At 40.8% G+C, this 26,735-nt stretch overlaps 3 protein-coding genes across 4 annotated transcripts; all 3 read right to left on the bottom strand.

Moving 5' to 3' along the window:
• Positions 1-2,153: 2,153 nt before the first annotated feature.
• On the bottom strand, positions 2,154-9,258 carry LOC133883362 (protein S-acyltransferase 24-like). 2 transcript variants are annotated; one of them, XM_062322674.1, is made up of 13 exons: positions 8,719-9,258; positions 7,592-7,732; positions 7,195-7,307; positions 6,987-7,066; positions 6,712-6,875; positions 5,755-5,893; positions 5,569-5,668; positions 5,084-5,141; positions 4,879-4,924; positions 4,665-4,783; positions 4,248-4,326; positions 4,024-4,172; positions 2,154-3,277 (listed from the first exon to the last, which is right to left on the bottom strand). In XM_062322674.1, exons 1-13 carry the CDS (start codon positions 9,019-9,021, stop codon positions 2,849-2,851), a joined length of 1,920 nt encoding a protein of 639 aa, XP_062178658.1. In that variant the 5' UTR covers positions 9,022-9,258; the 3' UTR covers positions 2,154-2,848. The 2 variants fall into 2 exon arrangements, with proteins under 2 accessions (XP_062178658.1, XP_062178657.1); XM_062322673.1 differs by having other exon boundaries at positions 4,665-4,763; positions 4,847-4,924; positions 8,719-9,257.
• Positions 9,259-13,728: 4,470 nt separating this feature from the next.
• On the bottom strand, positions 13,729-15,488 carry LOC133931133 (ER membrane protein complex subunit 7 homolog). The gene is made up of 4 exons (XM_062377939.1): positions 15,370-15,488; positions 14,982-15,045; positions 14,783-14,899; positions 13,729-13,767 (listed from the first exon to the last, which is right to left on the bottom strand). The coding sequence occupies exons 1-4, from the start codon at positions 15,486-15,488 to the stop codon at positions 13,729-13,731; spliced, it is 339 nt and encodes a 112-aa protein (XP_062233923.1).
• Positions 15,489-20,507: 5,019 nt separating this feature from the next.
• Positions 20,508-25,824, bottom strand: LOC133883361 (pyrophosphate-energized vacuolar membrane proton pump-like). Its single transcript, XM_062322672.1, has 8 exons — positions 25,449-25,824; positions 22,935-23,509; positions 22,416-22,795; positions 22,243-22,329; positions 21,823-22,153; positions 21,262-21,672; positions 21,120-21,179; positions 20,508-21,034 (listed from the first exon to the last, which is right to left on the bottom strand). Exons 1-8 carry the CDS (start codon positions 25,708-25,710, stop codon positions 20,828-20,830), a joined length of 2,313 nt encoding a protein of 770 aa, XP_062178656.1. The 5' UTR covers positions 25,711-25,824; the 3' UTR covers positions 20,508-20,827.
• Between the last annotated feature and the right edge of the window lie 911 nt (positions 25,825-26,735).

Below are 26,735 nucleotides of genomic sequence, written 5' to 3'. Positions count from 1 at the left end.
GATGATTCAACACAGAATCACCCTCTTGTAATTTGTGCGTGAACAACTTCATCTTCAGGTGTATTTTACTGGTTAGATCCTTGGACATGCAGATCGATTCCAGTTTTAGCCATAAAGCAGTAGCGATTTTCTCCTGCAAAACCCCCTGCAAAATATTGTTTAACAAATGAAGATGAATTTGTGATAAACCCTTACTATCCTTTCTCTTTTCTTCATCGGACCAAGGCTTTTGATCCTTATTCCCAAAATTATCAACCGCATCATCAAGATCAATATGCGCAAGAATAGTCCGCATCTTTAGTTGCTATAAAGAAAACCTTGTATCACGATCTAGCAGCGAAATATCATATTTTATAGAAGTCATGATGAAGAATAATCAGCACAAAATAATCTGTAGCGCCTCTGGTACAGCCTGTGTGCACCAAGCAATAAACTGAAGAAGTCCTGGTACATTTCGTGTACGTGCAGCAATCAAACCAGAAACAAATCTCCTGGTAGCTTTCCTCGGGTGCACATAGCAAATTTGTTACTCCTTTTTTCTTCTCCTGAGAGAGCAGGCGAGGCAACGAGTCCTCGGGGCTTGATCCTCTTTTCTTTTTTTCACGTTGGCTGTTGGCTGGACTGAGACGTCACCTCAAAACTTTGGATCAGTTTCTCTTTCAGATTTAGTCTCGGCAGAGAGCGCCGCGAAGAAGAGGTGTAGTACGACAGCAAAAATCAGAGACGGCTTCGATAGATTCGACGAGAAGAATCCGACGATGGAAAAAGAGCCGATCTAATTTTTCTAGTGTTTCTCGTGTAGATTTAATCTGACTCTAGTACCACTTATTAAGAAAAAAGCACGATAAGATCGAACACGAGACACGATTTTTATGTGGAAAACTCTTACGGAAAAGAACCACGAGCTACAATCGACGATATTCACTGTATCAGGGATACGTATAATGTAGGGGATTACAATGAGCCTCTATGCTCTTCTTGCAGCTTACCAGATATATTTATAGGGATAGATATATACGACTCGAGTCTAATACGGACTGTTCTGAAATATGAGCTGAAGTCATCCCTTGTATGCCCCAACAGGAATTCGGATCACAATCCAACACCCCGAGTGGGAGGGATCGGTTCTTGGCAAGGCCCTCGACGGTGGCGGCGGCGATGAGAAGGTCGGGGAGGAGGACAAAGGAGAGGCGGGAGGTGGGGCGCGCGGAGGCGGGCGCAGCGAAGATGAAGGAGGCGTTGGGCGGGAATGGGAGCGGAGGTGGTAGATGAGGGTGGTTAGGTCGAATCTGAGAGGGGAACAGGCGAGGGAAGGGAGCGAGGAGTGGAGACAGACCAAGGAGGCGGTTGCGTGAGGGATTAGAGCGGCAGAGGAAGGTGAGAGGTGGGTGGGCCGGTGGAGGGAGCGACGATGCAGCGTCGTGGCTGGGAATGGGAAACGCGCGGACAGGAATGGGTAGGAGCGGAACGGCGATGTTTTAAGTTTTAGAGATTCAGTGAAATAAAATGCGTAGAGATAGAGATTTCTTAGGTTGGTGAAACGGAAGTAACGCTAGTAGACTCTGTCATCCTGATACTTTAGTAACACCATGATTATAGCACGATATTGTATCATTAAGCACAATTGCGTGCTATCCCGTATAGAGTTGAAGGAGCATATCTAGTGAAAATTGGCTAAAAGTTGAAAATTTGCAAATTCGTTAAAACCCTGCTTAGAAGTTCTTAAAAATTCTCAAAAATTAGTGAGTTGTAGGCTAGGTTGTAGTGTACATCCATAAAAATTTCACGTGCAAATTCGATCACGTTTGTAAGAAACAAAAACTCACAAGTTTCAGGTGCAATCAAGTACAGTTTCTAACGAATCTACATATTTTCAACTGTTAGCCCATTTTCACGGGATACGCACCCCAGTTGATGTACAATGTATTTGTAAACAGCAGGAGCATATCCATATCCGAACATGTAGTTTTTTCTTAAACGTGGTAAAGAGCGAAACACAATAATAGAGTGCTAATGCCAGGTGAACAATAGTAAGAGCTTTGTTTCAGAAAAGAAAGAGTAAGAGCTTGGAGAAGTTACTACTACTACACCAACAAAGACTTTTCCCAATCAAGATGGCTGGAGATAAAACCCAACAAGATCAAAAGGTAAAAAAGGAGAAGGGAAAGAGCATATAATAATGAAATGATGACACGGCAAAGTACAGGTTCTTACCACACAACTTCCTCGACCATCAATCTACCAATAAAGTTACAGATCTCATTGTCAGTTTGTAACGTGTTTTATAACAAGAATAACCTAAACTCTAAAGCATTCACACAGTGATGCACCACCAGTACACACCCAAACCAACTGGGGTATCCACAATGCAAACCGCAAAACTTTGGTGGAATATTCCGACTGAAGCTTGAATGAACAATAGGAAAACAGCTTGTGCCTCGGTGAGGTTACTAATCAATTTACAATTTTCTGGATTTACAGCTACATTTTCCAAACTCGTATCATGCTTAACAATGGGGGAACCACTGAACCTGATGTATACAACAATTGTGAAGACATTTCATGCTCATCTGCCATAAATGTTATCTTCTTTGTAGAAACTCTCTGACATTTCCGAACTGCAGTTCATCCGATGTTCACGAGCCAAGTCCCACCTTCACCATCTTTGTATTCACCACCAGCACTAGATATAGCAGAGTTTTCTCGAGCTAATGCCCCAACAATGTTAACACAGCCTAGCCAACACTATACGGTAAATCATGTAAGAGCAGTTAAGCAAAAGATGGACCCTGAGCAGTGAACACGTACAATCTACAGCGAAACAGATACATGATCTCCAAATGATGAATCACAACGGAATAAGAGACCGGACATACTGTCGGGACGCACTGTTTCGCCCAAGGCCCAACCCTAGGCCCAAAGGTGTCCTATCAGTCCTCTTACTGTGGTCGCAACACTGAGATGAACTTACTTGGCTATGAGATTTTGAGTTAGCTTGTGAATCAGCGCAACCATGGTCAGGGCCATTACCATGATGTAAAGGCCCATCACCATTCTGTGAGACTGCACTTGTCATCTGTATCACTCCCATTTCCTCATCAGTGTCCGATGTCTGTTCTAGCCGCTCAATGTCCTCATTGCATCCATTTAACAAGAAGTCAGAGCAGTTCTTGCGCATCCCATGGTCGAACGGGTTTCTGAATCTGCCACCTGGGCCTCTGAGATAGGCGTATCTCAAGGAATTTGCCATCTCGTTTGTTGTAATGTTCCTTGCTATCTGCAAGTGAAATGGAAGCAAGGCATGAACACAGTACAAACAGTAGAGGCAGATATGCTTCATGAATGATTGATTGACTGAATGGTTAGCTATAGGATGAAAGGCACCATCATGCGTAGAAACCTCACAGAAAGCTAACTGGATTCTTGACTTTTATAATGAGTCCGAAATAGAATAGCAATTTTATTTTCGAACTTTTAGTGGTCAGCCACAGTATTGATACTAATGTTAGTATATACTATTGGAAGCCGTACACTCATGAATCATGAACAAGCTGAAATGGTATATTGATTTAATTAATCCAACAAGGCTTCAAAGGTTTCAAGGGTAAACCAAAAATGGAGGCAGTAACAGTACCCGCGGGTACTGTAGCAGACCCACTTATATAACATAAGGAGGTTGCTTGTCCATTAAATTAGAGAGTCCTAGATAAGGTAAGTTAGGGATTTGCTATCTATTAGATCTGGATGACTAGGATTTGATTAGTTACTTAGGGTCAAGTTATCCTCCCTATATAAAGAGAGGTGATGTATCAATTGAATGCAAGCCATAGTAAAGGGTTAAACCCTAAAGCTCTCACACCACCAGGCTCTGGTCGCCGGCTCACCCCAATTCTCCCCCAAAATCCCTCTCATGGATCCATGCCCATAACACAAGCACTCCAGTGGATTCATGAATCACGATTGCAAAAAATAAACCGGTTTCTTAAATGAAAAATATTACATTAAAAAACAATTTTGACATACCTGCGATGCTTGAACGACAGTTAGAGCTGCAACACCAAAGAAAAGGAAAAGGTCCACTGTGATAAATGAAACCACACCAGTATGGTGAAAAGCAGAATAACGAAGCCAAGCACCAAAGGGTGATGGAGAAGCTGGATCCCTTACAATTCCTGCGACAAAAATAGCAAATGAAGCACCGAAAACTTCCACTGTAAATTGTAAGGATAAAGGACTTGGGACATTACTTATAATGGCAGCTGAACCAGTAATGATCATTGCAAAAACTTCTAGAGTGAGGAACATGAAGAATTCCCATTTGTTCTTCTGCAGTTACAGTTCACTATAGATCAGACCAAAGAACAAACCGATATTCAATAGAAAATAAATTTCAAAGACAGGACAATTTTTTTTTAAAAAAAAAAGAAACAGCAAACAGGGATAATAGTGCTATTTATAATGTTACAGTGAGTAATCTTCTTAGAGAGATAGTACCATAATCTTTTGTCTTAACTTTCATTAAATTTCAAGTTTCAGTGTAGATCATATATTGAATTCAAGTTTTCAGCATGTGTTGCTTGAGTGTCTTGACTCAAATCCGGTAGAGAAGGTGGCTACATTAGATCACAACTATGCAGGTATAAAATCACAAAAGAACCAAGTACCTTTCCAATGCAATTAGATACCCAGGGACAGTGATGGTCAAACTGCTCCACACAGCGATCACATGTAGAGCAATGTTTTGAACGAACAGGTCTGACTATCTGTAATGAGGTCAGGAAATCTGATCCCTAAGAATATCAATCAGGTAAGAGACAACTAAATTGCTCAATTGAGTGCTACTTACTTTGCAAGTTATACAAAGTTGTGACCAGTTACCAGAAAGAAGCGCAGGATTGTCTAGCTCCATCTTCAACAATGGTTCCTGAAGGAACAAATGCTTATAATTCAGACAGCAAAATTTTGGATTATGTTTTGACTTTTGAAGTCTGGAAATGCATCAGGCTGAAAGTACAAAAGTTCAATCAGAAGATAAAGGTACTTGAAGGAAACTACATTAATGCCGCTGTTATTTCAAACTTACATCATCCCTTTGATTTTGGGAGCCCCTTATATTCATTTTGATGTAGCCAGGGTCTTTCCTGAAGAAAGCAAAAGCCAATGTCATGGTGGTGTTGAATGATAAAGGCTGCCTACTTATCTCTATATGGGGTGTAATATGAAAAGTAGCAGGATAGGCATAGAACAAAATTCAACAGATATGTATGTCAAAAAAAGGGATACGGTGATTTAAGTAATTTGATGTCTATCTGAACATGCAAGAGTCAGGTCAAACAGTCAGATAATTAAAAATATATGGGTTTCAGATATATCACATAAAGTCATTAATTTTCCCTACTCCACATAGAATATAAATTTAGACAGTTTGGACACATGCAACAAACTTTTGTCACCGACCCAAAATATTATAAAGAAGTAATAGGTGGTAACTGGCAATAGATCAATTCCCTCAGGTTGTGGTTTCACCTTTTCATAACTATCAACCAAATGCAAAATTTTCAGAAATACCTGCTACATTTATAGAACATGACCAACCCAGCAGTTGCAAGGAAAACTCCTGACCATGCAAACAGCCCAAATGGTGCTGTCATATCCGTGACATATTGTCCTGAAAAAAAGGAAACATCGCCAATACCACATTACAGAAGATCAAAGTGAGTGAAAGACATTACATTAAAATGCTACTTAACTTACCTGATATAACAGAGTGTATGTACGTAATAAGCATGCCGATAATAATGCACCAAAGAAGAGGTGCAAGCCCTAATTTTGAGAACTTTCCAAAATTGGTATGCCCACCACATCCTCTGTCATATACCCTTCTAGCATTGTCCTGCAAGAAATCAACCACATCAAGTCATTTGCAACACAACAGACACATCAAGTCGCCAGCTAGAATCTCCCTGCTGAAATATTTGTAATACAAGTCATTTCAGCTCAAGGTTAGTATGACCACTCTTGAGCGCTAAATAGGAAGGTATCCATTTACAACAGTGATCACAAACCACTAACTGATCACCTAAAATTTCATATGGGATCTATGAAACATATCAGAGAGCATTTAAGTATCAGAAAAGTGCCAGGTCACACCAAAGCAAAACACTTTTTCCCTCCTTGGTTACCTCTAGTTAAGTATTCTACCATTTAGTTGCAACTTCAATTTACAGGGAAATTACCACTTATCAGGTTCAGAAAGCATATCATCTTGTTCCTAATCAGTTTAAAGTAATTGAGAAGGCAGCAGGCATACAAAATATACAACAACCTTAACAGTAACATATCTGTATATCAGCGTTCCACGCACTAGAACCATAATTTAAAAATCGAACATCCTTTACTAATATTATTACTACTAGTAGTGTAGTCCTATATTACTATTTTAATTTATTACCATCCTTTTCTTTCTTTCTTTCTACTTTGGTTCATGTGGCTCTTGTTGGGTTTCATCTCTGGCCTACCCAAACTTGCTTGGGACTAAAGGCTCTGTTGTTGTTGTAACATGTCTGTATGCAAAATCATAGTAAGAAACTTGCTAGAATCCCTATCAGATGATACTTTTAGGACAGTAGGACACTGGGCCTCTTGGGGTGCTGCAAAAATAACACTTCAACTAGACTACAAAATAGAAACGATATGGTTCATGTTACTCACGAGGAAAAAAGCAACTTGCCGATGATTCTTATCAGCAGCAAGCTGCGCTGGAGTTAAACCAGTTTTGTCTTTCACCATCAAGTCATCCTTTTTGCCAGCCTGAACAAGCACAGTGCATGCCTCCAGATTCCCCCGAATAGCAGCCCAATGTAAAGGAGTACAACCTAGGGGTAGCATTTGCAATTAAAAATAAACCTCAATATCCTAGGTAAATGGATGTAATTGTCAAAAAAATGATTATTTGTAATATGGAAATGAGAGAAATTTCCACATGCCTTCTTTATCTTGCCGTCCCCTATAAGCATCCAAAAACAAAAGGAGTCGTATGGAGTCTGCAAATCCCTTATAAGAAGCCCTAGAAGGTAATATGTAAAATAACAAAAAGAAATAAGTAGGGACATTAAAGTTCAGCAGGACCATGTGTTACAGAGTGAACCAGAAGAACTCATAGGTAAATGAGAAACATATAGTACAAGTACAAACCAGTGTAATGGGCTTCTTCCATCATTATCAGGGACATCTGGACCAGCATTCCATTTCGCAACAATATGATAAATAAATGCTGTCTGACCATACTGCGCTGCAACATGTGTGGCCTGACCACAGCAGTATATTGACGTAAATAGTTGTGACAAATTAGCTGCCATACATCAATTTCTTTGATTGTTGATCTTTTTTCTAACGCAGAAAAAATATATGATCAAATTATGTTTTTCGTCTACTATTAACCTCTGGTCTGGTAAGTTGGATATAATTGAACAATTGGCAGATATACATCCAAAAATACATGGTTGGATACCGGTTGTGAACTAACAATGGCCAGCTAAAAGTGAACACAGGCAAAACAAGGGCCGAAGAACAGTAGCGGAAAATTACAGACCTGATAGCCATATAAATCAGCAGCATCCACCTTAGCTCCTTCTTTCAGAAGTAGTTCAGCAACTTGGATATGACCACGTACAGCACTCCAGTGAAGTGCTGTTTGCCCAGTGTGATCGACAGCATTTACGTCTGCCCCATGCTGTCCACAGACAAACATAAAATCAACACCAAACGAAACCAAGGAAATTCACAGAACGCGGTCAACAACAATAGAGGAGTCACCAAACAAAAGTAGCTATATATTTTCCAACCACAACCACCTGAACAGAATAACATACTGATACCTACTATGGTATCAAGATACAAAATACTCTGCATCGTCATGATATGAGTATTCCCTAAGTTAATTCATTCATGCACTTAATAGGCATAGTATGAATAGTAATCATCTTGGTCTAGACTCTGTCCTAAGCATAACATACACATATTTGCTTTAAATTGAAACGGCAGAAGACATAAATGGAAATAGCTGGTTGACGCCACAAAAATCATCTAAATTCCTCCTGAACTGCCTTGTTGCAATAGTCAGTCAGCAAGTACATTGCCTCAACGATTCCACAAGCAATAAATGGATGCAGTTAACCAACTTGAATATACATCCACGAGCAGGTAGAAATCATGCATAGAGAGACCTTGCTGATACCATTTTACCGTCCAAACCTACCCACTAACCACGACATTCACCTGATCACAGCCAAAACACCAAATGACAAACTGAAAAACCTCCAGCCGCAATATCTCAAGTTCACACAAACCTCCCAAGCATCAATTGAATGGCACGCTGATTTCCAGTTATGCCAACAACCTACACCAATCCAAATCCCTCCACATGAACCAACTACAAAATTCCAAACCCGTCACCGCGACAAGCATTCAGCTGGCAGCTGCGCATTCGTTCACAAACAGGGAGACTTTGGCAATAGAAACTGACCGGAATGATGACCACCCGAAGGTGCATAGCTAGCTAACACAAGCAGACCACCGTTGTGGCATATAAAATTTCCAGCTCAGAAAGTGCATTGTTTCACGACGCAACCTACCAGAACCTACCCAAATCCCCCAATAAAACGCAAACAAATGACTATATTATAAGTCCAAATTGCGACGCGTTGACTGGGGAGCAACCTCGAGTATGTACTGCGCGGCGGCGACGCGGTTGTTGAGGGCGGCCCACTGGAGCGCGTGGTAGCCCCCGCCGTCGGGCTCGCCGACCGGCCGGCCCTCCCCCTCCACCAGCCGCTGCAGCTTCTCCAGATCGCCGTACGCCGCCGCGGTGTACACGTCGTTCTTCAGCGACTCGTCCTCCGCCGCCTCCGCGCCTCCGCCCTCCGCGGCGGAAGGGGCCGCGGACGCCGCCGCGACGAGGGAGTCGGTGATGGAGGAGGAGGTGGTGGTGGTGTCCTCGAGCACCTCGATCTCCGACGCCATGGGTGGGATCGGGGCGGGGTCCGGGGAGGCGGCGGGAGGGGAGGGGAGGAGAGGGGAAGGGAAGGGAAGGGAAGGGAAGGGGTGGAGGGCAGGAGGAGTGGTTGACTGGGCGTTGGGCGTCGTCCCTAGGTGACTCTTGCGGAGCGTGGCCGGAGGCGGAGGCGGAGGCGGAGAACGAGAGGGAAGGCTGGGGCGAAAGGGGATGTCGGGTTTTGCATGCCAGGACCTTGGTTTTTCTCGTTTCAAAGTTTAGGCCTGTCAGAAAGAGGATTTGGATGTAGATCCTTAGAAGATCCTACAATTTGTTCATCAGTCCTAACACCCAAATGTGTGAGAAGATTCAGAATATAACCCTTCCGTTAAATTACATCAATGATAAAAAAATAGGTCAACCAAGCATCATAATTGACTTTTTGCATCTTCCATCTCGACACGGAAGAAAACTACCACTTGTAATTTGTAAACACCATGATATCTTGGAGCATTGAGTATATGCCATAAGATGGGAAGTTGTATGCATGTGTGATTGTATGGACATAAAAGAAAACTACTTACTTTATCACGACCAAGGTTAACCTTACCCTACCGGAGCTCGGTTACCGAGCTCCGGCGGTAACCGAAAATTCGGAGTTACCGCAGTAACCGGTCAAAAATTTAAAAAAATTCGAACAAAATTTATTTGGTAAAATTTGAAATTGTGATTTTAGCCGTTCGGTAACTGGTCGGTTTGGACTGGTTACCGAGCGGTTTTTGCGATTTATCGAGCGATTTTCTTGAATTTTCCGTATTGTTGGTAACCAACCGTTCGGTTTTCTCGATTTATCGAGCGATTTTCTCGATTTTCAGTGAAGTTAAAAAAAACCCAAAAATTATCCCAATCTTGTAAAATCAATAACTAATTCATCTGAGTTTCAAATCAAGTGAAACAAATTTTGTTGATTTTCTTGTAACATGATCTACATGATAAAAGTATTTATACTCATAAAAAAGTTCAAATTTTTTTGTGAGAAATTGTATTTGTTAAACCAAGTTAAATGCATAGTTTATCATGAAACTAATTTTGTTAGTCTTCTTACATGATCCTATGTCTTTTAAAAATACATGAATTCATGAATTAGTTATTATAACATGCATGATTGTGTAAATGTATTGCGACTAGATTAATTCATAACTGACCTATCACATCTCAAAAATTAGTGAAACCACTTTCATTAGATTATTTATACTATGATTTATGTAGAAAAAATAATAGTAGACATAAAAAAGTTAATTACAGTGCTGTTTCTTAATATATTCACTTTATGCTTGTGAACTTTGTAAAAATCATAGAGAAATTAATAAAACTCTAAATAAAGTGAAATCAATTTTAAAGATTCTCTTAAAATACGTTTTACACCAGAAAAATATGTGTTTGCATGTTAAACTTTTCCTTAACATGAGTTAATAACAGAGCCGCACGTTTCAATTTTTTTTCATTTTTTTAAAACTTCCTCTCTATAGAATATGATGCAAACGACATTATTTTTGAAATTTTTTTCACAGAAGGTCTTAGAATTGTGTCTAGTTTTTTTTAAGATTTTTTTGATTTTTTGATTTTTTTTAATTTTTTCGAATTTTTTGAATTCAAATTCGGTTACCGTTCGGTTTCTGAAACCGGACCGGACCGAGAAGGTCAGTTATCGCAATTTTTTAGCGGTTACCGTCAGTTTTTTGAACCATGATCACGAAACTAATGCCATGTTTGTGAGGTAAGAAATCCACAGAAGTTTCACACGAATTTTACATAAATCAGCATAAACCCCGCAATAATTCTATGAAATTCCCACGTTCTAACCATGGCTTTGAAGTTAGATTGCTTTATCTAATTAACATGCATTCTCATTCGATACTATCATACCCAACACGATAATCTCAATGAAAAAACTTAGCGCCTTGTTTATGAAAAATTAAAAGATTGGTTTTCCAAAAAAGATCAGTGGTGTGTGGTGACTTGTGAGCAGCGGCACAAGCAAGCTAGGTGCTAATTTAGGTCTTTTTTTCTCAAACGCGATGAAGGGCTAAAGATTATTGCATTAAGAAGGAAGAAAAATTTAATTACAATACACACCCTCGCAATATAGTACAATTAACGCTACAATCTAAAGAAAAATGGTCACATAGGCAAACTTGAGCATTATGATTGACCCACAGCTAGCCGCAACAACACTTTTACTCCCGTGTCACACCATAGTCCACGAGCTCTACAAAATGCAAACAAATTAAACTACAACTTTTAGAAATTCTGAAGGTTGTACCTACAAAAATAGAGAGTGCAACTGCTCCGAAGTTGAATGATTCCAACTCTGTACAAAGTGGAAGCATACTGCTTATGGTGTACTGAATGACACGAAAACCATTCTTTAGTGTAATCAGCAGCGTCAGTCACCAACCTCTCACTAACATGTTGATGCCCTAGAACCCCATCTTGAGTATGAACCTAAGAACCAAACCGCCAGCTAAGTGAAAGAGTTAGCCTATGAAGTAAGCATTGGTTGTGGGGACATTGTGAAGATATTAGGTTGATGCTGCGGGGAGGCACCGGGAATTTAATGCTGCTCGGGTAAGCGGAGGAGGCGATGGTAGCACCTCACAGATGGGAGCCAGCCAAAGGGGACCAGGTAGGTGATGACAGAGGAGGGGCGGGTGGAAGGTTTGCCTCAGTGACGCTGCGTGGGTTAGGGTGCAATGTGGCAACAGCCCTGCATGCGTACGCACTAGGGACCAGGGCAGGAGTAGCCACGGTGATGGTCATGCGGTCGTCGGTGGACTAGCACGGGCGACGGAGGAGGAGGGGGAAGGAGAACTCACAAAAGCTCCAAATACCGACACTCATAGTCCAAGATTAGACAGCTATCCTTCCTTGCTAGCTTGATATGACAGTCCAAAATTTCTACCGGCATGGCTCAACCAAGCGTCGAGAAACCGAGGCATTTTAGATTCTATAGAGATTGCTAAAACATATTTTCAGAACACCTTAGTTTCTAAAAGAGAGAACATATTTTCAAAAGAGTAAATTTCATAAAACTACACTACAATCGTCAAAACAATCACAAAACTACACTTTTCCCCTCCTATTTTACAAAACCATACTTACTTTGTATCACTTTATCACAAAACTATAATTCTTTGGTTTAACTAACAAAATCACACTTATTTTACATCAATTTATCACAAAACTATACTTCTTCTAGTTTAACTATCACAAAACTACATTTTTCCTGTTTGATGGGCCCACACGTCATACTTATAGTCTAGCCCTCACTGTTTGTTGATGTGACCGACTACGTCATCCCACAATTGCTTGCTTAGTTAGTAGATACTACGTGACCTTTGAGCTTCTTCTCTTGAAAGCTATCAATCTGACGCGAGTTGAATTCCTAAACATAAAAAATTTGGCGCTGGTGGGGGTTGGTATGGCACCATTTGGGTGGTTAATCAATAGTTCCTCTACATCATCAGCTTCTGCATGGGATCGGAATCAAGACAACCCCGTTAGCTCCCTGCACGGGATCAGAATCAAGACAACCCTAGAGCATGGAGGGTACATAAAGAATGTGTACATAGCTGATATGAGCATGGATAATGTTTCAATGGTCATCAGGATCACTGTAAACTATGGTAAACATCCTGATAAAAAAGTATGAGAGGAATGCTCTCCCCATGATCAGCAATATTATAATCAAGGATGTTGTTGGTGTTAATATTGGTGGAGGGTATTCAGAGGGACAACTTCAGCAACAATTGTTTGTCCAAAATTTTCCTCACTGTGCAATCTGCACATCCATGGAATTGTTCACTTATTGAAGGGTATTCAAACTTTGTGATCCCAGAATCATGTGAACAGATCAAAAGCAATTTTGTTCCTATTTTTTATATGTGAATTTGATTTGTATGTTACTACACTTAGAGTGCTTAGAGTCATGGAATTTTTGGCGCCCGGGAGCTATTGATTTAGCCGCCAAAATGGTACCACGCCAACTCTTACCAGCACCAATTTTTTACGTCTAGGAATTCAATTCCCGTCAGATCGGTAGCTTCCAAGAGAAGGAGCGCAAATGTCATGTAGGATCTGCTAATTTGACAAGTAATTATGACATGGTGTAGTTGGTCACATCAGCAAATAGTGAGGGCTGAAGACGGTAAGTATGCTGTGTGGGCCCATCAAACAGTAAAATTGTAGTTTTGTGATAGTTAAAACAGAAGAAATGTAGTTTTGTGATAAAGTGATGCAAACTAAGTATGATTTTATGAAATATGAGGGTAAAAGTGTAGTTTTATGATAGTTAAATCAAAAGAAGTGTAGTTTTGTGATGAAATGATGCAAAGTAAGTGTGATTTTATAAAATAAGAGGAGAAAATATAGTCTTATGATAGTTTTGATGATTGTAGCGTAGTTTTACGAAATATACTGTTTTTGGAATGGTGAAACTCTAGTATCTGTCTGGGCTGAGCCTATTCTCTCTTCGAACCTAACCCAAGCTGCCTCAGGCTATGAGTTTTTTTAGTTTTATATTTTTTTATAACTAATATTTAAATAAATAGACTCCTGATGACAAGATTTGCACAAATAGCCATCTACCGCCTCCTAAAAAGGCTGCAACCCTTTCAGATGGCAGTAAGGATGCCACGGTAGCAGCGTCACCCCTTTCCGCCCTCTCTCAGGGGCGGTTAGCCTTCGACCCCCACCCCCTCCACCAGTATAAAAGGCTGAAAATCAGCAAAAATAGTCATTTAAATCTAGATAAAAAGAAAGAGAGGGGGGAGGAGAGGAGAGGAGAGGAAATGAGAGGGATGCAGCACGGCGAAGCTTTACTATTTTTGATATGCGGATTTTGGATCTCGATTTTCGATAATTTTTTTAGACTTAAGTTTTATTAGTAATTAAAGTAACACTAGATCTAGAGTTTAGCGACATAATAGTAGTTATATTATATGAGATCTAGGGTTTAGAAAGGTAGTATATGCTATCACCACTGAGCCAAAATGGAGACCTAGAACACCATGCTATCACCACTGAGCCAAAAACTAGTAGCCCAGGAGCACAGAAGCAAAAAAAAAAAGGGGATCAAAGCCATCCCATTCGATCTCAACACACAAATATAACCATACTTCATCGAGAGCTCACCCGAGGTCACGCCGAAGAGGATGCCAGCTCCAAAAACACCCGAGAGGATCAAAAGTTGGCCGGACTCGCCATCCATGACTCCACTAGAAACCCAACTAAACTACCAAATCTACAAATCCAACAACTACTTCCTATACTACATGCATCACCAGGCGTCGACTCACTAGTTCGCCACCAACTCCAGTGGCAGAAAAGCTGCTAAAGAGACAGCTAGTGAAATCGACGTCGGCTTTAGAATCGGCTTTGGAGTCGCCTTATCTCTATTGTAGCAAGAGGAAAAGAACAGGAGTACATAATGATCTTAGCTCATGATAGAACATTGTGAGAATATATGTTCCTTGTGTCGTAAATGTACTAATTAATTTGATCTTGTGACCATCTTGATAACTTGTGTGAATCGAATAATCATGAAAAACTAAGTCTCTTATGCTAAAATGTGATCCAATACGGTTGTCTTGAAGTCTTAAAGTGTTTACCGTACCCAGTCGCGCAATACTTTGCTTGGATAAGAAACAACTTGAAGTCTTAAGCAGCATTGACTGAAACAAAAGCAAGAAGCAAAGAAACGGGTAAACAACAAATGATAGCAATAGATACCTCATAGTACTGCTCTTCTTTCAGAGGTTCCAACACAAGCTCATTCAGAACTCTTCTGGTTTCAGTCAATGCTGCTTGAATATAACCAGGATTCCTGTCACTGATGTCTACTCGGACCTGTCATGCAACAGAATAGGGAGTAAATTACTGATGGGATTTTTGCTCATCTTACCAACAAAATCAAGTAATAAGTACTTACTAGGGAAAAGAAGTAACCAATTGAAGAGACCTCAATCAAATGAGTTCCAGTTGGCACATTGTGGCTTAAGTATATCAGGTCAATGAGCAACAGTAAAGCAACATGGTACGCTCTGCTAACCCTGTACTCAAACTGGCTACAATGAAACATTTACACAAAGAGCAGACAAGAAACTAAAGGTATATTGGTATGCACATGATGGATCCTCAAGTTTCTTTGCTTAGCACACTATAATCTTGTATTTATCTTTTCTCGAATCAAAGTTTACTAACAAAAAATGGAAAATGTATGATCACAAAAATCATGTCACTGTAATAGATGAATATGTCCTCATCAGGAAATTCAAAATGAAGTTGAAAATTGCGACATTGCATCTTTGGTAGGATACAATGAAAAGTAGCCATCTGGCTTGGCAAATGTAACCTTTTGACCACCATTAAGTATCACTTTTGTGTTTGATGTCTTGGCTGAAAGACCAAAGCCCTTCGCACTTGCACCTATAACCATTACGCATAAATAACATCAATGGACATTATGGGAGGTAATTAGTAGCTTTTGGATCAAAATTTAGGCACCATATACGCTTCAAGGAGCAATAACAAAGACCCTGATTCCTAGCTATGATTTTGATACCAGCATATTAATCCAATAAACCCCCTCAGATATCTATTTCCACACAAATGAATCTGACACCGAACATCCCATGATTCTATCACAAGCTAAAAATACTCTCATGAGGACATCACTTAGTTCCAGCTAGGAAACATTACACTACATCCATTTTTCTTGTGTTCTTTTTTTTTTGGAAAATAAGGCAGTAGCTGCGCCGCTCAATTTAGATTAGATGAAAGACAAAAAAAACATGGAGCAGGAAGCTGTTGAGCCACACCAAAATAAACCCACATACATTGTACAGGAAGAAACACAAAACCAAAAAAGATTATCCAAAACAAACTAGCTACTGAGTGGTTATGTTTTGATGGGCTCTCCTCCACTGATCTATCTCTTGTTTTGCTAGAATGGCCACCTTATCTGTTGTCATTGAAATTGCCTGAAAGATTTGGCGATTTCGCTCCTTCCAAATGTTCCACATTGTGTATATGACGATTTCGTTGAACATTCTCTTTTCTTCTTTGTGGAACAAGTTTGACACATTGGACCACCATTCGTATATGCTCTTATGGGAAGCCATGATGGTGTTCTCATGCCAAGGTTGTGCCAAGAAAGGATGAGGCCCCAAACTTCAATAGCGAACGGGCAATTAAGGCACATATGCAGGCTCGTTTCTTGTACGTCGTTGCACAAGATGCAACTTTGTTGGTGTGGCCATCCTCATTTAGCGAGGTTGTCTGCCATGGGAAGTTTGTCATGGATCAGAGTCCAATTAAAAATTTACATTTGTTCTTCGTTCTTGCTCTCCAAATGAGTTTCATGTTGTATGGAGAGTAGGATCCTCGAAATTGGGCCTGGTAGGCTAACTTGGTAGTGTATTGACCATCTGTTGTTCAGCGCCAAAAGATGGAGACTATAGCGTCTGGTATGAGTTGGACGTCCTGTAACCTTTCCCAAAGGGTCACGAATTCTTGCAGCTGCTTTGAAGTAGTGCACGAATTCTTGCAGCTGTGTCGAAGTAGTGATTCTCCATTGAATGGCTTTGATCCAATCATTATTTGTGAGCTCTTTACACTCAGTCCTGTTTTTCCTCCTAGATATTACATACAAGCTTGGTGCTAGGAATTTTGGCGCTTCCCCCTTCAGCCATCTACTATGCCAAAAGCTTGCCTTTTCCCCATTTTCTAAATTCACAGTGGAGCACATGTTGAATAGTAGTCTATTCATGTTGTCGTCTTGTAATTTTGTGTCGGTCCATGCTTTGTGGGGAGCGGTCCATTCATACCACAGTCATCTAAGTCTTAAAACCCAACCAAATCTTTGTAAATCTAGGACACCAAGGCCCCCTAGGTTCTTCGGTCTACTCACAGTGAGCCAATTGACTAGGCTATGTCCACCATGCGCTGTGTCATCTCCTTTTCAAAGGAAGGTGCAACTGATCTTGTCCATCCCATTTCGCAAGCGGGAAGATTGTTAGGTGGTATGTTGGAATGGAGGAGAGGATTGAATTGATTAGTGTTGTTCTTCTGGCTTTTGTTAGGAGCTTCCCTTTCCAACCTGGCAGTCGGGCCCCCATTTACTCAACCAGTGGTTGCACATGCACCCTTCTCGATTTCCTAGTGTGTAGTGTAAGTCCAAGATTGCGACAAGGAAATTTTTTCCTCTCGCTCGGAAAGGATTGCAGTACTGTGTGAAGCTCAATATCCTCACATCGGATTGGATATGCCACACTTTTGGAGAAGTTGGTAACTAACCCCGTTACTTGTCCAAAGAACGATAGAATGCGTTTATCAGCTTGGATTTCGTCATGGATTGGATCAACAAAGATGACAACATCGTCGGCATAAAGGGAGGTGCGTATCTTTACTGACCGGGACTGAATCATTGTGAAGATGTTCTCCTATGTGGCTTGGTCCATGATCTTTTGTAGCGGATCAATGGCGACAATGAACAATATTGGGGACAAGGGGTCACCCTGGCGCACCCCTCGCCCAGTGTCAAAGGATGGCCCTAGGGACCCATTTAACAAAACTTTGGAGGAAGCAGTACCAATAGGATGGAGATCCATTCACATCATTTGTTCCCAAAACCGAGTCTCTGCAATAGCTCTAGCAGATATCCCCAATTAATTGAGTCGAAAGCTTTGGCCATGTCCAATTTGAGGAAGATTATAAGAATTTTCCTTTTTGAAGGTCTCTTATCACATTCTATGTATAAAGAAAATTATCATGGGTGCAACGTTTCTTGATAAAAGCACTTTGACATGTGGAGACCAAGTCATCCAGGTTGGGGGCTAATATTTTTGCCAGCAATTTAAAGAAGATTTTTGCAATACTATGCATAAGGCTTATCGGTATAAAATCTGCTACCCTTGTAGCATTTAGTTTTTTTGAGCAGAACCATATTTCTTAAATTTGTTAAACACTCTATCTGAATTGACTTAGCCTATTTCTTAAATTGCTCGCTGATTCATTCTAATTTGCTTACGATTTTTCACAAAATTACATAACTACATTTAAGAGGAAGATGAACCGATGTATTTTTTTTTTATCAAATCCTTTCTCTGTTTTTTTTTTGCCACCTATTGAAATAGGTCACAGATATATATTGTAAGTCCAGATGTAAAAAAGTCAAGAAATGGAACAAATGCTCATATTCAGATATCTTTTTACTAAAAATATGTGTGCATGTTATAAGTCTAAAGCACATATGTGCAGTTTTTAGATGTATCTTTTAGTACATGTTTGGCAGAGCTCCAGAAACTTGTTTTTAGATGTAGCAAAAAATGGAATAAAACTTTTGGAACCGGTCATCTCTAGTTCCAGAAATTTTTGGATCTAGAACTATGAAAAGATTGATGGTATTTGATTAAGCAACATTATTCTTATTTTAGACTAAAAATAGATATTTAAATCATATATTTTTATCTTACAAATTTTAATTTTTGTATGAATCTCGGAGCTGAGGCTCAGAGCTAGACTCTTCCAAACAACCTATTAATCGCATAATATTTTAAGAGTAGGTATTATAAATGGTAAAACACTCTATCTCAATTGACTTAACCTGTTTCTTAAATTGCTCAATAATTTATTCTAATTTGCTTACGATTTTTCACAAAATTACATAACTACATTTAAGAGGAAGATGAACCGATTTTTTTTTTTTTATCAAATCCTTTCTCTGTTTTTTTTTTCATGTATTGAAATAGGTCACAGATAAATGTTGTAAGTCCAGATATAAAAAAGTAAAAAAATGGAACAAATGCTCATATCCAGATATCTTTTTTACTAAAAATATGTGTGTATGTTATAAGTCTAAAGTACGCAGGTGCAGTTTTAGATGTCCTTTAGTATATGTTTGGCAAAGCTTTAGAAACTTGTTTTTAGATGTATCAAAAAAATGCAACAAATTGTTTAGAACCGGTTATCTCTAGCTAGAAATTTTTGAATCTAGAACTGTAGAAAGGTTGATAGTATTTGATTAAGCAAGATTATTTTTATTTTAAATTAAAAATAGATATTTAAAGCATATATTTTTATCCTATAAACTTTAAATTTTGTATGAATTTCGGAGCTATGGCTCTTTCAAACAACCTATTAATCTTATAACATTTTAAGAAGTAGGTATTATAAACGGTAAAGATGTAATTTTGAAGAACCGCTTGGCATGGACCAAAACTGATGGACCACGTGACACGGTGTCTGTTTTGTCGCGCGCGTGGAGATCCGCTTTAACACCCCGCCGGGGGGGGGGGGTGCTGCTCAGATCGAGTACCATCGCCGTCCAGTTTGCCTCACCAGCCTGAGCATATCTGGGCAACAAAATACAAGGCGTATGGTTACCATTGCTCTTCTTGCCGTCTCATTCATCTCTTTCCACCTCTCTTCCATGCACGCAAGCAAGGAGCCATGGAAGTTACCAAGCTAGCATGCAACCAAGGTGACCAAGCAAGCAGAGCGACCTCTCCGCACGGGCTGCAGCACGGCGGAGCTCGCCTTGGCTGTCTACCGCCGCCGAGCTTGCTCGCTGCCGCGCGAGCTCACCTGGTCATCCGTGCCGGCACCTGATTTGGAGGCCGTTGTCGCCAAGGTTGCTTGCTGGCCGGTGCTCGATTTTGAGACCTGCAAGCATCGCGTGGAGCAGCAGTGCGTGTACTTGGGCACGGGTGGCAGCTCGGTGCTAGACGCCCGCCTCCGCCGACCTATTGCTAATGTGTACCAATTTGCCTAGAAACTGAGCTGATTTGCTTTTAGATCTACACTTATTTGCTTTCAAATTTATCCCAGCCTTGCTTTCAATTTGTGATCCAATTTGTTTCTCAGAGTAGGCTGAACTGCATTCAAGATTGTGCCGATTAGCCTCTACGTTGCATCCAGATTTATTTGAAGTGAGGTTGATTTGGTTGTCACACATGAAAATTTTGTTTTTCCAGTTTTTTCTTCAATTTGCTTTCTTCATGTGTATGCTGATTTATTAAACTGATTTGTTTGTCAAATTTCATTGATTTGCTTCTAAATTTCCCCCAAGCTAATCTATTTTCAAATCATAGGGACCAGCTTTTAAAATGATATTAATTTTCTTTTCCAACCTATATGATTTGCTTTCTCTTTGTATCTATGCCCTCCCTATCGAGTTCACCCCCATTTCATCCATGATTGAACAAAGCAGTAGTGGCCATGTATTAATATGTAAAGGCATGGGGCGTGCATGCTGAAGCACAAATGCCTGCACGGCCGGAGCCTAGTCATGTCCATGTTTGGACTTTTTGGTGTCCTCACATGGCAGCTTCAAAATAAAACGAGCTTTATTGGCCCAACGAGCTTCAAAATTGGCATCAGTCCTCTAACAACGAAGGCAGCAGACGCAGCAAACAAACATTCAATCATCCACAGAAAAACAACAGAAACTGCAGAGTTTCACGAAGACAGGAAATCTGAATTGTGCATTCCCTGATCATCATCATCATCATCGAAATATCTACAGGCAATATCAAACTTCCCAATACACCCATGTCCAACTCCAAACCTGTAGAATGGCCAGAGATTTGCTCGACTCGGTAGACTCGGAAACTAGGTGATGCCATGATGCTGATAACTTCAACATGACTGCAATACTGTAAGAGCGAAACGAAAATGAAGGTACTCTATGGGTAAACTGAAACTTCTCTATGACACAGATAAATCTAGTGCTCCCCCCGTCAAAATCAAAGTAATGGATCCATCTATTTTCTTCCTCTAGAGCCATTTGAAGAGGATGCCTCCATGGGTGGCAAAGAAAGGGGCAAACACAAGGGACTCAACGGCCATGAGCTTGATGAGGATGTTGAGTGAGGGGCCTGAGGTGTCCTTGAGGGGATCCCCAATGGTGTCACCGATGACAGCAGCCTTGTGCGGATCTGAACCTTTCGGTCCCAAGGTTCTTGCATGCTCAGATGCACCAGCCTGCAAAACCATGGAGAGAACCGAAGTTAATCGAGTTGGCCAAATACAAGCAGGAAGAAACCTGCTGACTGTTCAAGGTGTTTACCTCAATGTACTTCTTTGCATTGTCCCAGGCACCTCCAGTGTTGGATGCAGAGATGGCAATCTGAACCGAAACAACACAGTTATGAATGAGATATGGTAAGATTAAAATGATGAAAGCAGTCACGAAAAAAGTAAGTGCCAACCTGGACACCAGAAACAAGAGCACCAGCAAGAACACCAGAGAGGGTCTCAACACCAAACAAGATCCCGACAATAAGAGGGGTGAGCATGACAAGTGCACCAGGGGGAATCATCTCCTTGATGGATGCATCAGTTGAGATCTTGACACACGTCGCATAGTCAGGCTTGGTGGTGCCCTCCATGAGCCCAGGGATGGTGTTGAACTGCCTCCGCACTTCCTCAACCATTTTGAGTGCCGCACTGCCAACACTCTTCATGGTCATCGCTGAGAACCAGTATGGGAGCATAGCACCAACAATAAGTCCAATGAAAACTTTAGGCGTCAGAACATCAACAGTGGAGATTGCAGCACGGCTCACAAAAGCACCAAAGAGGGCAAGAGACACCAAGGCTGCTGAACCAATGGCAAAACCCTAGAAGTACAAAATCAAGGGAGTGAGAATTTAGTGCTTCGAAAATGTACATCTGTAAAGAAAACGAAAATTGAACAAATACATGGAAGACATTGTGGTTCAACTCTGAAGGAAACATGTCGCAACCAACAGTGAGATAGGCATTCGTACCTTCCCGATGGCAGCAGTGGTGTTTCCAGCAGCATCTAGAGCATCAGTTCTCTCACGAATTATGTGGCTCATGCCAGCCATTTCAGCAATTCCTCCAGCGTTGTCACTGATAGGGCCATATGCATCAATGGCAAGACCAGTAGCGATCGTGCTGAGCATTCCAAGAGCAGCCACAGCAACACCGTACATTGCAGCAAGGCTAAAGCTGAGGAAAATACTAAAAGCAATAGCAAAAATAGGGATAATGACAGATTTGTATCCCAGAGCAAGGCCAAAGATGACATTAGTAGCAGCTCCGGTTCTGCAGGAGTCAGCAACATCCTGCACAGGACTGCAAGAAAGAAAATTCAAGTTAGACTGATGCTTAAAGCAATTCTACAGATTGCAGTAACTATTAAATATGATCAAAATTGTAAGCACCTGTATGCATTGCTCGTGTAATACTCTGTAACAAATCCAATAATTAGTCCGGCCCAAAGACCAACTGCCACGCATAGGAATAGTTGCCTACCAAATTTAGATCAAAGTGAGATCATGTATTTAAATAAAAATATGAACAAAATATGGAAAATACATTTAAGAAATGTCAATACCAGTTATACACTGTCTTCTGGACACCAAAGTTGAAAATTGTGAAGGTATATGGGAGTCCTAACCAACTGACAAGTGCAATGCCAACGGTCATCACAACAGTGGAAATTATAAGTTGTTTCTTGAGGGCCGGCTCTATTTCATCAACAGCCTTGATCTCAAAGAAATCAGTTGCAAAGAGTGTGGTTATCAAGCAAGCTATGATACCCACAGAGCTAATTAGGAGTGGGTACAGCATAGGAGTGAATTCATGATTGATCCCAAAAGAAGAGATTGAGGCGACGACAAGTGCAGCGCATGAAGACTCGGCATAGGAACCAAAGAGATCTGACCCCATTCCAGCAATATCTCCAACATTGTCACCAACATTGTCCGCAATGACCTGCAAAATGCAGAAGGAATGCTCATTCTAGCATGTCGTACCTATAAAAATGATATTACCATGGTCGATAACTAGTCATCACAAAACTTCGATACAAAGGATTTCAAGCATTTTTAAGATGTCTTGAGAAAGGACTTACAGCTGGGTTTCTCGGATCGTCTTCAGGTATATTCCTTTCAACTTTCCCAACAAGATCAGCACCAACATCAGCAGCTTTGGTGTAAATTCCACCACCTACACGTCCAAAAAGAGCCATAGAAGAACCACCGAGACCATAGCCAGTGATAGCCTCATAAAGGCCCTCCCAATCATCACCATAATAAACTCCGAACAAGTTTATTGCAATGTAAAGAACAAAAAGGCCACTTGCAGCAAGCAGGAAGCCCATCACAGCACCAGAGCGGAAAGCAGTAATGAATGCCTTTCCGACACCCTTCCTAGCTTCAAGCGTTGTCCTAGCATTTGCATATGTTGCGATCTTCATTCCAAGAAAACCAGATACAAGAGAAGTGACTGCACCAAGCACAAAAGCAATGGTGCTGAAGATAGCATTGGCAAGGGCAGGCTTGCACATCTTGTCCTTGCTGTAGTGGCAAGGCTGACTCTTGGTGCTGAACCCCTCAACAGAGCCAAGGAAGAGGAAGATCAGGACGGCAAATATGCTCATGAATAGTCCAACATACTTGTACTCAGTGAAAAGAAAAGAAGTTGCTCCTGTTGAAAATAAAGCAAGGCTACTTAGAACCAAAAATGCATACAAAACTATTAAACAAAGCCGGAAATGAACGATTACCAAAATGATGATAAAAATATCAAATACTGAAGATATCCGCATCGTGGCAGTAAAAATGTACAATAGGATTCTGATCAGAACTTAACCAATTTTCTAGTAGTGATGTTGACTACACCACGATTAGGCCGAGTCACTCAAGAAGCGTGTCAACATCAAAATATATTGAAACAGAGATTACAGAACTAAGTGAAAATTGATGGCGCCACTAAAAAGAGGAACTGATCTGGTCACCAGTCAAATCTAATTCTTACAAAGACAGCATTGAATGTAACAAATATTGTAACCCTCTGCAAATTCAGTGAAAACAAAGGCAAAAGGTTCCTTGCTATTTCATGAGAAAGGGAAACCAAGACGACAGTAATAATGCCAAAATATCTAGGACAAGCAAATTACAAGATCAGAGCCGTACAAAATCTTTATGTGCCAAGTCTGTGGCACCTCCTGTGAATAGATAATGTGTTCGGTGGGGTGCCACAAGTAAGGCAGACCGCGAGCCTACTAATCCTATCAGAAGCCAATCTTGATTAGAAGACATTTCCAAATTTTGCTTTTACACATAGTAACTCTGAAACAGACAGAACCCACCCAGTATCACAAACATAGTGAACCAGCCAACAACGCAGGTACCCAACACAAGACAAACTGCTTAAATCAGCAGGTGCCTTCAGGCTGAAACTGTGCTCCAATAATTACCTTACATGAAAAACAGTTGAATGGACCACAGGATCTCTGGTCCATGTGCGTCGCTTCTAGGATTCCTTCCAAGCTAAGCGGATGCATATGCGGTTGAAACAAAACTAATTCCTACCAGCTACAATAATGCAGGTGCACAGAAAGTTCGTTATTTCTTATCCTACAACGCCACATCGGCAGCAAGGACACAGGTGCAGCAATAACATATCCGCTCTCTGCAGTAACTTACTCTATCCCCACAGCACGGCCAAGGCAGGGCTTTATACGGGGACCTCTTAAGAACAGAGCACTATTAGTTCTGGTATGTGAACACCTACCGCCCCCACCACAAAATATCTTGCAAAAAGATATCTTGTGGTAGCAACAAACAATTATTTTACGCAATTAGTACACAGTCGACTAAGAATTATTATAACATGTGTTGGGTAAAGTGGGAATATCATAGTTTAATGTCTGTATAGATCTAGCTAACGTGTAGGAACAATATAACAGTTTATACATACTCCCTCCGATCCCAAATATAAGCCCATTTAGGTTTATCCTAAGTCAATTTTTTTATCCTTGACCATCAATAGCTAAAAAAACACATAGATTGACAACATAAATTCGATGTTACTAGATTCACCATGAAAAATACATTAATAATATATAATTCTTTCTATTTGAAATAATATAGTTTTATAGATATTATTAGCCAAAGTGCCATATTAGAGACTGTGTCAATGTCCTAGTGGACTTGTATTTGGGATCGGAGGGAGTACAATCTAGGCACAGAACGATAAGAACTCGGAGCATGCAGCAGAAAGAATACAGAGGAATCCGTCCTCCGTGCAACAAATTAACAAAGACTGGTAACTTAACACGTAACACCGGTTGATCGAAAGCACAGTTTTAGCCTGAATAACCTTTAAAGAAAAGGCGAAAAATTCTATTATTTTTCGCAATAAAACGGGCTCTGAAAGGCAACAAGCTAATCTGCTTCGCATGCTTCATATAAAAGGCAAATTTCTCACACGTCCACGCCGCGATCAAACTAAATAATCAAAATAACAAAATCAGCGCCTAATTCCGACGCGGTAGAACCTACCGACCATAAACCGACACGAGCCTAGGATCCACGACCACGCGCCATCAGATCTACGCACAAAACACCCACAGTGCTCTCACCTTCGGAGATGGCGTTCTGGATCTCGGCGCACTTGACGACGACGTTGTGCTCGTTGAGCCCCTCCTCCTCCTCGATGAGGTACTCGCTGACGCCGCCGCCGCTCTTCCCCGCGGAGCCCCCATCCCCGCGCCGGGGCTCTGGGGAGAGTTTCACCTTGGAGACCAGCACCCACTGCAGCACCGCGAACGCGATGCCGACCACGGCCGCGACCGGCACGACCACCTGCGTGGCCAGCTCGGGCAGGAACGCCGACGCGGCCATTGCCCCCGTGGCGAGATCCGGGGCGCGCTAGGGTTTCCTCCCCTTGAATTCCTCGGCGAATTGTTCGTGCGCGCACGGGAGGGAGATGCGAGGAGACGGGAGGTGCGAGGAGTCGCCATTTTATAGGGAGGCGAGGCTACTGGAGCAGGGGCAAGTGTAGGTGATGACTGATGAGAATGAGGAGAAGCGCGTTTCGGTAATTTTCGGGTGTTCGGGTTGTTGTTTGTTTCCGTTTTCTGGTAAATTTCGTGTTTATCCTCTGATGGCAGTGTTCTAATTTGATGTGAACTGTAATTGTGTTCCGATTAGTTATAATGCATAGTGTTGCAATGTTTTACAATTGGGATCAATCATGTTGGAGAGAGTTGTATCGTTATATGGTGGTGGACAAGTAAATTAGTAGGGAGTTGTAAAAAATTACGATCAAGGTTATCGAAATTAAAATAGTAACTTCACTTCACATCATGAATCTTATTAGTAGGATATGCCATGTTTAGGATTCTAGTTGTTATACTTTTAACCAATGGCATGATTAATATCAAGATCATATTTGTTAGTTGTAATATTTTCTACTAAAATATTATTAACTTTTTTAAGCATCAATACTAGATACAAGTTGTAGTATCTAAATATACGTCCAATTTTTTAAGCATCAATACTTAGATACAAGTTGTAGTATCTAAATATACGTCCAAACGCGCATCACGTTCAACATGTATTTTAAAATACACGCTAGATATATAATATATATAAATATATTTATCAAAGAGATGCATAAAACCTCAGACTCTATAAACAACGGAAGCGTCACACTTCTATTTATATTTCACGGTCGCTCGAAAGAAATCTATTTACGGGAGAAAACTCCAATGAGCCACGAAATGAACAACCGTTGCTACTATTAGGCTAGTTGTTAACTAGTCCACTTGAAGTTAGTTCCAACATTCTTAGTGAGAAAGGTTTCACACGGATCAGATTCTGTTGGATTCGTCTCATCTTTATCCATCTGCCAAGGAGTCCAGGAT

The sequence above is a fragment of the Phragmites australis genome, chromosome 10 (genome assembly GCF_958298935.1).
Source record: "Phragmites australis chromosome 10, lpPhrAust1.1, whole genome shotgun sequence".
NCBI classification, from domain to species: Eukaryota; Viridiplantae; Streptophyta; class Magnoliopsida; order Poales; family Poaceae; genus Phragmites; species Phragmites australis.
This window is presented reverse-complemented; position numbering and strand designations above follow the sequence as displayed.